Source organism: Pleurodeles waltl, chromosome 3_1, assembly GCF_031143425.1.
Source record: "Pleurodeles waltl isolate 20211129_DDA chromosome 3_1, aPleWal1.hap1.20221129, whole genome shotgun sequence".
In the NCBI taxonomy this organism is placed as follows: Eukaryota; Metazoa; Chordata; class Amphibia; order Caudata; family Salamandridae; genus Pleurodeles; species Pleurodeles waltl.
The window spans coordinates 700,148,329-700,160,977 of NC_090440.1; the positions used below are offsets into that span (position 1 = coordinate 700,148,329).

General features: G+C 50.5%; 1 protein-coding gene across 4 annotated transcripts in view; it reads left to right on the forward strand.

Moving 5' to 3' along the window:
- The first annotated feature begins 1,034 nt into the window (after positions 1 to 1,034).
- Positions 1,035 to 12,649, forward strand: part of CCDC28B (coiled-coil domain containing 28B) — a 41,779-nt gene continuing 30,164 nt past the window's right edge. The window contains exon 1 of one of the 4 annotated variants that reach the window (XM_069223346.1): positions 1,035 to 1,193. In XM_069223346.1, the coding sequence (XP_069079447.1) occupies positions 1,117 to 1,193 (77 nt within the window). In that variant the 5' untranslated portion in view covers positions 1,035 to 1,116. Of the gene's footprint in view, positions 1,494 to 12,649 lie in introns of all 4 variants that reach the window. The other 3 variants (XM_069223343.1, XM_069223344.1, XM_069223345.1) reach the window with 3 other exon arrangements.

Here is a 12,649-nt window from a genome sequence, read left to right on the forward strand (position 1 = left end):
AGTTAAACACTTTCAAGTTTTATAGGGGTGCTGCAACACCTCCCACACTCCCACTGCCTAAGGGGAAGTGTAGATGACAGGGTCGTTGTTAGGTGCAATGATCGTGTATTAGGACGCAGCCACAGGTGTGTGACGGATGAAGAAGTGTGAGACAGGCATACAGTTTATGTCCTTTATGTTGCACACAGCCCTGCCAAGCACCCCACATACAGGGTTAGACTTTCGCATGTTAGTGCTGGTAACCACATCACCTCATTAAAATGCATTAGTCGTGCACAATAGCTCCTGGAAAGGCGTACAATTCGCTAAGAAGCAGAGCTGAGGGAGAAGATGTGAAGAGAAAAGGGGCATGGAGGTCTAACAGAGTAATCTCAACGGGAGTGATTGAGACACCCTGAAGACCACTACCCCTTGCACAGGCCTCAGTAATGTGTAACTCAGTCTCACAACTTCAGAATTGAAACATTCCAATAGCATTATTACCTATTCATTTGAACAGCTAACAGCCATTGAAAAAGCCAATAGTCATAGATGGTTTAGGTGTGTCAGTTGATATGTTATATATTTGGATGCAATAACACAAAGCTCTGTGAGAAACCAAAATACCGACTGGGTGGCAAGCTAAGGGAACTACAGAAATATAGTTTGTGTTTTTAAGCCACGCCCTTAAATGAAAAGCCAGGTACAATTTAAGAGATCCTTGCTTTTTTCATCCCACTTAAAGCCCTGCACAACCCAATAAAATATAAACAAATCACTTTTAATCCCAAGATCCTAAAGCACATCCATTTTCAGACTTTACGAATGGTGAGAAATGGGGCATGGTTGTACAACTGCTCGTAACATAATGTAATGTATAGTTCTGTGTCGTATTGTTTAGACATGTATTGTTCGCGCTGTGTTTCGCAGTAAAGCAGCGCTGCGCCGTCTGGTATTTTCCTTACAGCGTAGGGTATTGTGTGTGTACTGCATGTTAGACTCTGCTATGTATAGTGTATAGAATCGATTAACAGCGCTGTGTTGTTCTGTGTCGAGGGAGTGATCCGTGGGAGGAGACACCAGGGGGGCAGAGGAGGAGACAGACAAGTGGGAGGAGGCGCAAGAGGAAGGGCGACGATGATGGTGGGGGCGACTCCTCCGTCGCACAATAATAAGAGGATCTCTTGGAGCCCAGGAGTAGCTGAATCTGCCCGGTCAGTGCTGCCGCGAGGGGGTTGGTGGGGTAGTGGGGCTGTGGGGGGGCCTTTACTCTTCTTGAGCAGTGCCTCGGAGATGGTTTTGTAGCAGCGGCTCAGTTCACGGGGCTCTTCGTGCACGGGGGTTGTCGCTGTGCAGGGGGTATCGGGGCAGGGCTAATCTCCATGCAGCTGCCTATTGTGGAAAATACATCACAGTCGAGAAGGCGCCACTGGGGGAGAAGTGGAGCCAAGGATACAGAGGTTCGTTTCATTGAGGACAGAAGTGCGGGGCAAAAGAAAGACGTGGTGTGGAAGGTAAAGGAGAAAATGCTTGGTGTAGGCATATCAGTTAAATTTCCGATGGCCTTGGATGATATTTTGGACAAATCCTATTTTTTCCTTTGCATTCTGGGACTTGTGGTCTTGCTATATAACGGGATGAGCAAGACGAGTCGCAGAATTCAAGGGAAAAAAACAGTACTAGAGCAGCACATCACGCGTGAAAGCTTTACAGGGCTGAGTAGGTGGGGGGAGCTGGGCAGTGGAGGTTGCCCCAACCACTATTTTAGACTGAATTTGACATATAGCTGTAGTGTCGTCCCCTGTGGGCGACACCATGTGAAAGTAGAAACGCGGGGGAATCTATGTCCAGCCCTCACGTGGTCCCCTGTTCGGCTGCACCGGACATTATGTTGGGAGTGGGGTATAAGAGGGGATGACCCAGAGCAGACAGGGTCTTAGTAGTGTCAACTGTTGAAGTGGAACAAATATGTATACAATTAAATTGAAGCCCTTGTCATCATTTCCCACGTGGCCCCAACATTGATGACATGGGGGCTGAGCTTCTATTGCCATGTGCCCCGTCACCTGCCCAGCCGACAACGGACTGCCTGCCTTCGTTCTGTCCAACGGCTCAACAGACGGGACCAGGTTCGCCGACTTGGGCCTCCCGTTTCCTCTCGCCCAGCGCCACCACACCGCCCCGCTGGAGCTCATGTGCCCTCATTCCGCACGTCCCACCAGCGCCTCACCGACAGCCTCAAGGGATCCTCTGTGCTAAATCTGCCTACTCCCTGACGAGCGCTCCAGGCTACGTGCTCCTCAGACAGTCTTGCTCCGCTGCCTCCATCGTGCCTGTCAGCAGCCACGTCCACGGCTGATCAACGGTTCTCCTCGCGGTTTGGAGGAATCTGTCTACCTGTCCTGATTAGTGACCCCTGACCTGCTTTAAGGCCAGGCAACGACTCAACGTCGAGCAGATCCTCCATTCTGCCCTCATGTCCCTGACTCCGTCCTTGCTGCCCTCGCTGCTGCTGTGGTAGGAGTATCTAGCATTCTTTGCACTTGCTCTGTATTTCGTTTCCTGTATTTCGAATTTTGTTTGACCTGTGATTTCATTTGTATTTGTGCCCTTCTTGTGCCCCACTTTGTTTCTGCTGCTGTTTTTGCTGCCTTTCTTCTCCCTTCGGCTCTTGCCGGTTCCCCGTCCCTGTGTCCCCTGCGGCCCGCCCCCCTCACGCTCCCATTGGCCACCACCACCACCACCCGGCTGCTCCTCCCTCCCACCTCCCCTTCTTAATGGCAACCGCTGGCATGCCGGAGACGTGCCAGAGGCAAGCCCGTCTGCACCCGTCCGCGCCTGGACTGCGCCCAGCACCGGTCCCCCTGGCCTTTGCTGCCCGGCCCCCCCCCCCCCTCAAGGCAGCGTTACTCCTCCACCAAACTCTACGCCCTCAATCCAGGACAACACTCCTCCTGCACTCAGTCCAACCCCAAGCACACACAGGGACCTTTCACATGTCACGCATGCCGCTTCTCCTGCACTTCCACAAACACCAACAACACCTACACGCACCACAACTACAACAGCCCCCGCAACCACCTTAACTGCATACTCCTTAACACCCGATCCGTCCACAAGCACGCCATCGAGCTCTGGAACTTGATCACAACACACTCCCCTGACATCGCCTTCCTCAGGGAAACTTGGTTGAACCCCTCATCAGAACCCAACATAGCCATAGCCGTCCCAGAAGGCTACAAAATCTCCAGCAGGGACCGCATAAACAAACCAGGAGGAGGCATCGCCATCATACACAAGAGCACCAACAAGATCTCCACCAACACCCTCGACACCCTAGACAAGACAGAACACCTACACTTCTTAATTCACATAAACGCCCACACCACCCTCAGAGGAACCCTCATTTACAGACCACCAGGCCTCCGCCTCCCTTTCCGTGACGCCATCACTGATACCATCAGCTCCCACACCCTCACCTCCAAAGACTATATTCTCCTTGGAGACTTCAAGTTTCACCAGGAAAACACCCACAACCACAACTCCACAGCCCTGCTAGACAACCTCACGAACCTAGGACTCAAACAACTGGTCACCTCACCCACTCACTCAGCTGGACACACGCTGGACGCAATCTTCACCTCCAACAACCACATCACAGTCACACACATCACTGAACTCCACTGGACCGACCACCAATGTGTCCACTTTTCCTTCACAAAACCCCCACCCACTACCGGCAAAACGCCCCTCCCCCCCCACCGAATGTGGGACAAGATCCCCATAGAACACCTGAACACCAAGCTCACACAAAACCCAACCCCCTTCACAAACGACCCCAACATCGCTGCTCACAACCTCACGCACTGGCTAACACCCTGCGCATACTCCCTCGCCCCACTGAAAAGTAACAACACCGCAACATCAAGACTGCCCCCTGGTTCACCACTGAACTCCAAGCGTGAATGCCGCAAAACTGAGAAAGCGTGGCGCCAAGAGCCCTCCACCAACAACTTCTCCACCCTCAAAACTGCCATAAGTAAACACCACCAACTCATCCAGACCACCAAAAGGGCTTACTAAAAAGAACGCATAGATAGTAACTCACATAACAGCAAGGAACTCTTTACCATCATCAAAGAGCTCACCAAACCCAAATCCTGCACCATCGACCCCCCCCCCCCCCCCCCCCACACTAAACCTCTGCAACTCCCTCTCAAACTACTTCTTAGACATACACAACAGTTTCACACCATCTGCTCCCACCATCACCACCACAGACCTGACCGGCAACACAATACCCCCCCACCCCACCCTACTCCTCACCTGGACCCCTACTAATGACGAAGAAACCGAAAAAACCATGAACTCCATCCACTCAGGCTCCCACACAGACCCCTGCCCCCACCACATCTTCAACAAGGCCAGCCCAATCATCGCTCCCCAGCTCCGCACCGTAATCAACAGCTCCTTCAACACCGCAACCTTCCCAGACACCTGGAAGCACGCCGAAGTCACCGCACTCCTCAAAAAACCCAAAGCAGACCCGGAAGACCTCACCACCTACCGCCTCATCTCTCTTCTCCCCTTCCCCACCAAGGTCGCTGAGAAGATAGCGAACGCCCAACTGCCTCACTTCCTAGAGCGAAACAACACACTCAACGCCTCCCAGTCTGGATTTCGCAAGAACCAAAGCACTGAGACCGCCCTCATCGCCTGCACCGACGACCTCGGAACCAGAGTCGACAAGGGCAAGACTGTCGCTCTCATCCTCCTGGACCTCTCTGCAGCCTTCGACAATGTTTGCCACCAAATCCTCCGCGCATGCCTTTCCAACGCAGGAATCCGGCACAAGGCCCTAGACTGGCTCGCCTCCTTCCTCGCCGAAAGAACCCAGAAAGTCCGCCTCCCACCCTTCCAGAACCCAGCAACCAAGATCATCTGCGGGGACCCCCCAAGGGTCCTCCCTCAGCCCTACCCTCTTCAACATTTACATGGCCCCGCTCGCCAGCATCCTCCGCCCCCACGGAATCACCATCATCTCGTCCGCAGACAACACCCAGCTTGTCATCTCCCTTACCAGAAACCCTTCCACCGCCAAGACAAACCTCCTCGCCGGACTCCTCAACACCGCCAAATGGATGACAGCAAGCCACCTCAAACTCAACTCCAACAAAACGGAGATCCTCATCTTCGGCCAGACGGTATGGGACGGCTCCTGGTGGCCCACTGCCCTCGGATCATCCCAGCACCCTCCATCCACACACACACAACCTCAGCATCATCCTAGACTCCTCTCTCTCCATGGCACAGCAAATCAACACAATATCATCCGCCTGTTTCAACACCCTTCGCATGCTACGGAAGACCTTCAAATGGATTCCCATAGAAACCAGAAAAACCGTCACTCAGGCACTCATCAGCAGCAGATTAGACTACGGAAATGCCCTCTACACTGGTACCACAGCCAAGCTTCAGCAGAAACTCCAGCATATCCAGAACTCAGCCGCACGTTTCATCCTCACCCTTGCACGCCACAAACACATCTCCGCTCACCTCAAATCCCTTCACTGGCTGCCCATCAGAAAAAGGATCATCTTCAAAGTCCTCATCCATGCTCACAAATCCCTCCACAACACTGGACCAGCCTACCTCAACGAACGAGTGAACTTCCACACACCCATTCGTCACCTCCACTCTGCTGACCTCGCCACAGTCCCACGCATCCAACGTACCACCTCCGAAGGCAGATCATTCTCCTACCTCGCCTCCAAGACCTGGAACTCCCTCCCTACCAACCTACGCAAGACCCAGGACCTTCTGGCTTTCAGAAAGCTCTTAAAAACATGGCTTTTTGAGCAGTAATACGGCACCTCCCCCCAACAGCGCCTTGAGACCCTTCCGGGTGAGTAGCACACTTACAACATTTTTCTTGATTGATTAGCAGATTCCAATCAGCTGCAGTGACCTGAATATTTATGTTAATAAAGTGAACCAAAGACAAATCTCCGGCAAAGGGACTTGTCCTGGAGGGTTACTGTGACTAGCACCCCACTGCTCCCCCCCCAAGGGTTCTACGCTGTCGCAGTTCAGGTCTCCCACTGCTGCCCCTAATACTGCTCAGTGGGGATATCGCTGTCAGAATTCTTCTTCGGAACGCCAGCTGCACATCCAGGAACCCACTAACTGCAGCCTGCCGCAGGCCCCAGGGCCCTGCCGACAAAGACTAACGACTACCCATTTGGACACGTGTTATGGGAGCATTCACAGCAAGGATGAGCACTCATTGTCTAAAGTGCCCCCTCAGCGTTTCGCAGCACCACTACTCCCACCCGCCCACAATCTGGAATGGCTAGTATACTGCCATTGAGACCTTCATGACCACTGGCGCTCCACCCACACAGGCAGCCCGCAAGAAATGAACAAATCAAGACCTACTTCAAAGCCATTGGTGTGGTGGATGAAAGGAAGCACCCACTACTCTGGCACCTGGGGGGGTGGGGCATTCATAAGATCTCCAAAACTGTTGTAAAAGCAATGCCACACACACACACCACATGAAGAACAACATCACTGCTCATTTTGAACCTTAAGCCAATCCCTACAGCGAAAGATTCTTACTGCGCCAGGCACATTAGAAGCCAGAAGAGTCAGTGGACGTTTTCTATGCTCGTTAAAAACAGCTAACCAGCACCTGCACGCTGCCGGGTGAAGAGCCCAGTTCATCTAAGGATGTGCATCCTCAAACTCTACTAGCCCATTCTGCAGGAGCCCAACATGAGCATGCAGGACATCCTTACACTGGGGCGCTCAAAAGAGTTATCTAAAGCCTGTACAGCTCACACGGAGCAACGTCCACCTCCCACCCAAGTTGAAGCTGAACCAGTCAATGCTGTGCTTAAGGACTCTTACCAGGCCAAAGGCTGAATGACCCAGACCGAAAGCAAAGAACCACTCCTGGCCTACTACCACACCCTGGAGAATGCCCAGCGAAAGGGAAGACATGCAGTGCCTGCGGCAAACTGAATCACTTCTCTAAAGTCTGCTGCTTGACACCCTGGGGGGTACCCTCCAGCCCCAAGAAACCAGTAACGCCTGTTGCTGCTCTCCCTACCTCTGAGAGCAACATGGATGATGACCAGGAGGTGGTTCACATAGTAAAGACACTCAATGGAAGCCACCATCATGCCAAGTAACGAACGGGGGCACCTCATTTCAGCTCTGATCGACACCGGAGCCTCTATCAACCTCATGGCTGTGGCAGTGTACGCCTGCAGAAACCCCCGCTCTACGACCAATCAGGGGACAGGTACACTGAGACACCGAAGGATTGCCTTCCACCTCCGCCTGAAAGTGGAAAGGGAACTACAGCTCCTAAAGAGGCTGGAGTCATCGAGAAAGTGTCGGGCCAACCCTGTGGGTGTCTCTGATAGTCGTTACCAAAAAAAGAAGCAGCCTGATGCAGTGCGCATCTGCGCAGACATGCAGATACCAAATCAGGCCATCAAGCGGGAGAGAAATCTGACCCCGACCATTAATTACATCATCAGTGAGTTGCCTGGCTCTAAATGATTCCCAAAGATTGACCTCCGGTCCGGCTACCACCATATTTCACTGCACCCAGACTCCCGGCCGACCACCACCTTTTTCACCCATACTGGCCTCTGGAGGTACACCCGCCTGAAATTAGGCATTTCCAGTGCAGCGGAGGTGTTACAACATTCCATCGGAGTGGTTCTACAGGGTATACCGGGCGTCTTAAACGTAAGTAACAATATGGTACACGCCCCTACCTTAGAGAACCATCTTGCTCGCCTATGGATGGTCTTCACCAAACTACGAAACTGTGGGCTTACTCTTCACTGGGATAAGTGTGAATTCCTGAGGATGGACGTCTGCTTTTTCGGATACAAATTCTCTGAGGAAAGGACTGGCCCAGATCCTGCTAAGGTAAAGGACATTGAAGAAACTCCAGCTCCAACCTCTGTATCGGGAGTGCAGAGTTTTTTGGGCATGGTCAACTACTGCTAGGGGTTTATGAAAAACCTGTCTGACATCAAGCCCTTTATGTGAATTGACTAAAATCAACAACCCCTGGGAGTGGAGAGAGGACCAGGAACGCGCATTCCAAGCCACCACCAAGGATGAACTCTGAGCTACCACTACGCCTGCATACTTTGAGGCGAGAGTTTCAACTGGATGTCAATGCTAGCACCACCGGGCTCGGTGCAGTGCTATCCCAGAAACAATATTATGGCTTAACCTATACCAGTAGAACTCTGACGCCCACCGAACAGCAGTATTCCAAGATTGAAAGAGGCCATCCTCTGGGGGAACAGACACTTTCACTTGTATCTGTATGGGAAACCATTTACTGTCCTCACAGATCATAAACCACTCCTCCCACTTTTCAAAAGGTCATCCTCAAAACCAGCCCTGTGTATCGAAAAGTGGATTCTACAGTTGCAAGAATTTAACTTCACTGACAATTATCAACCAGGAACACGCAACCCTGCTGTCTTTCTCTCTCACAACATGCGTGCCCCCCCACGCCACTAGAAACCAAAGAGGCAAGGGACACAGAGTAGTACTTCCCATACCCCTCACCAAGGTGATAGAAGTCACCTCTCTAGATGACTGTCTCCAGCTGGCTGTCGAAGCCCTCCAGTCAGGGGATTGGTGACCTTTACTGCACCTGTCAATCTTCCGCACCCCTGAGGCCAAGTCTACCCTTCAGACCTTCTACAACATCTGACATGAACTCTCCCTCAGCGAGGACAGCTGCCTTCTGAGAGGCCCTCATTTAGTCCTCCCAGCAGGACTGAGGTCCTGTGTCGTTGCCCCGGCCCACGGCGCGCATCTAGGCAAAGAACAGGCTCCAGAGCAAAGTGTGTTTCCCTGGCCTAGACCAACAAGTGGAGGAAACCATTAAAGGCTGTTTAGTCTGTCAAGCAAGTGGCCATCTGGACCCGCCAGCATCTGTCATCACAGAGGATGGCCCCACGACTCCGTGGCAGCAGGACAGCACAGACTTTGGAAGTCTCCCTGATGGCTCTTACATGCTAATAGTCATGGATGAGTATTCTCGCTACCCAGAGGTCGAAATTGTTACAGCTACATCCGCAACAGAAGTCAACCCTAAAATGGAGAAGATAATGGCCACCCACTGCCTGTTTGGAGAGGTCAGCACAGATAACCGACCCCCATTCAATAGTCGTGAGTGGGCCGAAGGAGGGATTCCTACAATCCCAGAATGTCAAGCTGAGTCACGCCCGGTGGCTTCAGGCCAAAGGAGAAGCAAAGCGGTTTGTCCGAACTCTGTTGAAGACCATTCAAATTGCACTAGCAGAAAGCCACAATGTTCAACGCGCCATCTACAATTTCCTCAGGGAATACAGGGTCACTCCCCTTGCCACTACAGGTATCGCCCTGAGCCAGCTGTGCTTTGGACAGACTGTGACTGACTCCATGCCTCATCATCCGATGTGGGTCACTCAACTGAATCCTGCAAACTGGTGAGACACCCGGAGATCTTGGAACAACGATTATGCATCAAAGAGACAATGACCAAAACACAACATCATCCAAGCAGGCGACTGAGTGTTGGTAAAGGACCGCCACTCCAGTGGCAAGTTCCGACTGTCTTTCAAGAAGGACCCCTGAACAGTGATCGATGTGAAAGGCACCATGGTAACCGAGGAGAGGAGAGGTGATGTTGTCATGAGAAATGTGTCTGAATTTAAAAAGGCTACCTCGGTCTTTGTTCATGGACGTCCTGTCAGATGACGATCAGTGGGGCAGTGACCCACCTGCAGGGTCCAACTTAGATGGCTAACCCACCCTGCTTGCCAGCTTGAAAGCTGTCCATGTGCTGAGGTCACAAACCCCCGCAGAGGCACCGGTACCAAACTTACCACATGCTCAGGTGCCACCAGCGATTGGTGTTGGAGTGAGACTCCCTGGGAGAGCAGGGGCTAAATATTGCCACTTTTGATCCAATCCGGATCCATCCAGGCGGCATGTTGACTTTCTTACATCCTGATCTGGTGTCCTGTTGCTTCCAAGTTACAGTTAAGCTGAAGTTATATGTGTATAATTCATTACCACAGTAGTGTTATTTGTTTAGTTTTTTTGGTGAAGAGGGATGTAGTGTCATCCCCTGCAGGCGACACCATGTGGAAGGAGAAACCTGGGAGAATCTGTGTGTCCACCCCTCGCGTGGTTCCCTGTTCGGCGGAGCTGGATATTACGTTGGGAATGGGATATAAGAGGGAATGACCCGGAGCAGACGGGGTCTTAGTAGTAGGAACTGTTGAAGTGAAACAAAGATCTATAAATTAAATTAAGGCCCGCATTATCTTTTCCCACGCAGCCTCTACAGTGGCCAGAGTGAGTGCGAGTAAGCTTCTTGTCCCCTCTCACCTTTTGAGCTCTCCATATGCGAGAAGACTGATCTTGTCCCCACTCTCTTTAAGAATGTACCCCTGTCCGAGCACAAAGTGACATTGACGGAGATGTTTGCTCCCTCCTAACGTTTTTAAATTCCCTGTATGCCGATACACGTTTTGAGAAAGTTTCTTTGCCCCATTTCAGAGTGAACTCCATGTGCATTCTGGTTGTTTCAGACATACTCTTTCGCCTCCAATGGAGACCCCTCCACTGTGTGCTCTGTGGCTGAAAGAACTAGTCAGTAAGCAGCCTTTTCGCCACTCACTGCTCCTTGGAGAAGATTTCACCCTTTACTCTCAGCAACTATTACAGACACCTCTTGACTCACTCACATTCACTCCCCGTCATGTGCTTTGAGCGGCTGTAATAGAGGTTCATGCATTCCCTTTAGGGTCAACTCCTGAATTTACCATCAGGTAAGACAGTGAAATAAACCAGGCCAAGTGAGAGTAAAAGGCCACTTTTATGAGGACAGATATGCAGTTCTGAAACTATGTTAAAATCTTTTTCAATTTTAAATTTATCGCCTCATTAATACAATAAACACAAACCTAACACCCCATCCTTAAACCCCCCAACAATAAAATGCACCAAATCGTTCTTACAACTTTCAATCTGCACCATCCACTTTCTTTCATCCACTGAGTTTCCATCGTGACTCAACCATGGCTTCCCTGTGTCCCTCTGATAAAGTTTATTCTGCAGTGCCCCCAACCCTTCTGGCCTGTCATGAGCTCTTCACTTCCTGCAACCTGTTCAAAGCGACAATGTAAAGCCCCAGAACTGCAACCCAAAAAAGCAAAGCCAGAATAAACTAGAATATAGAGGGAGGGACAGGGAAACAAATTAAACCACCCCCCTCACTGCAGGACCACAGAATCAAAATGACGTGATTATCCTTCAGACCCCCTAATGGCTAACCTAAACCCGCCTCATGCACAAAACTAACCAATAGCCTACCCCCTAAAACGCCAACTCGCCCAAAGACACCCAGGGGTAGACATCCTGCAAGTGCCACTTCCTGGCGCACCCATCGGGCGAGACGGAAAAATAAACCTGGCCAAGTGAGAGTAAAAGGCCGCTTTTATTAGAACAGGTTTACAGTTCTGAAACTTCATGAAAAACCTTTGACAGTTTTTAATTAATCGCCTCACTAATGCAAGAAACACAAACCCAATGTCCCACCCTTAACTACCCCAACAATAAAATGCATCAAACCATTCTTACAACTTTCAATCTTCACCATCCCCTGCCTTTCCCCCATTACTCATCCATGACTTCCCTGTGTACCTCTGCCAAAGTTCAGTCTGCAGTGCCCCAAACCCATCCACCCTGTCGTGAGCTCCTCACTTCCTGTCACCAGGGAACAACCCTGCCAGGGCGGTTTTCCTGTACCGCCCTCTCCTCCCCCCACAATGCATCAGGCTAGAAAAAAATAGGCTGTTGACATAGCCCAAACAGTTGTCAGCATCAGCTTTGAATGTCCAGGATTAATTCTAATTTCTGTCTTATTTCAAGCAGATACATCTCATTGCCAGTGACGAAAAAATGTACTACATCCTGCCTAAAAAACTGGAAATCCTCTTTTTTAAAGTATAAATGTTCTAGCCAACCTATAACCCTATTTCTATAAAAGCGCTGCATTTCCTGGTTACATTTATGCGTCGCTCTTTCCACCGTAGTAAACTTAATAGCAAATCACCAAATTCTCCTAGGGACCAGACCTGTAAATATTAGCTTTTTCCCATACCAAGAGTGCCCAATAATATGTAGATCTTTCATCATCTCTTTTATTAGAAACAAACCGATAGTTGCACCAGATTGTTTTCACCTAGATGTAATAGTAAAACATCAGGTTACACTTTAACTGACAACAAATTAGATAAGCAAGTTAAAAGTGGACTCAATTTCTTACCCACCCAATCAATCTTTATTTCATCACAACGAAAACCCAAGTTCTTCCCAAAAGGTTGTTTCTCTGCTTGATTTGCCATCCATTTGATAAATGAGTGTCCAACTATCTAGATGGAAAGAAAAAGCCAACGTCCCTCCTGCCACACAGTCTGAAATTAGAAACAGTTAACCAGATTTACAAGCTAAGCATCCTCGGACAGCTTTAGAAGCCGCACCAATTTGGAAGGAATGGGTGCCGTACCCGAAATGGTCCTCACCAACTTGAAATAAAGTCTTCCTCATTACCCCAAGAACCTGTGATGCAATC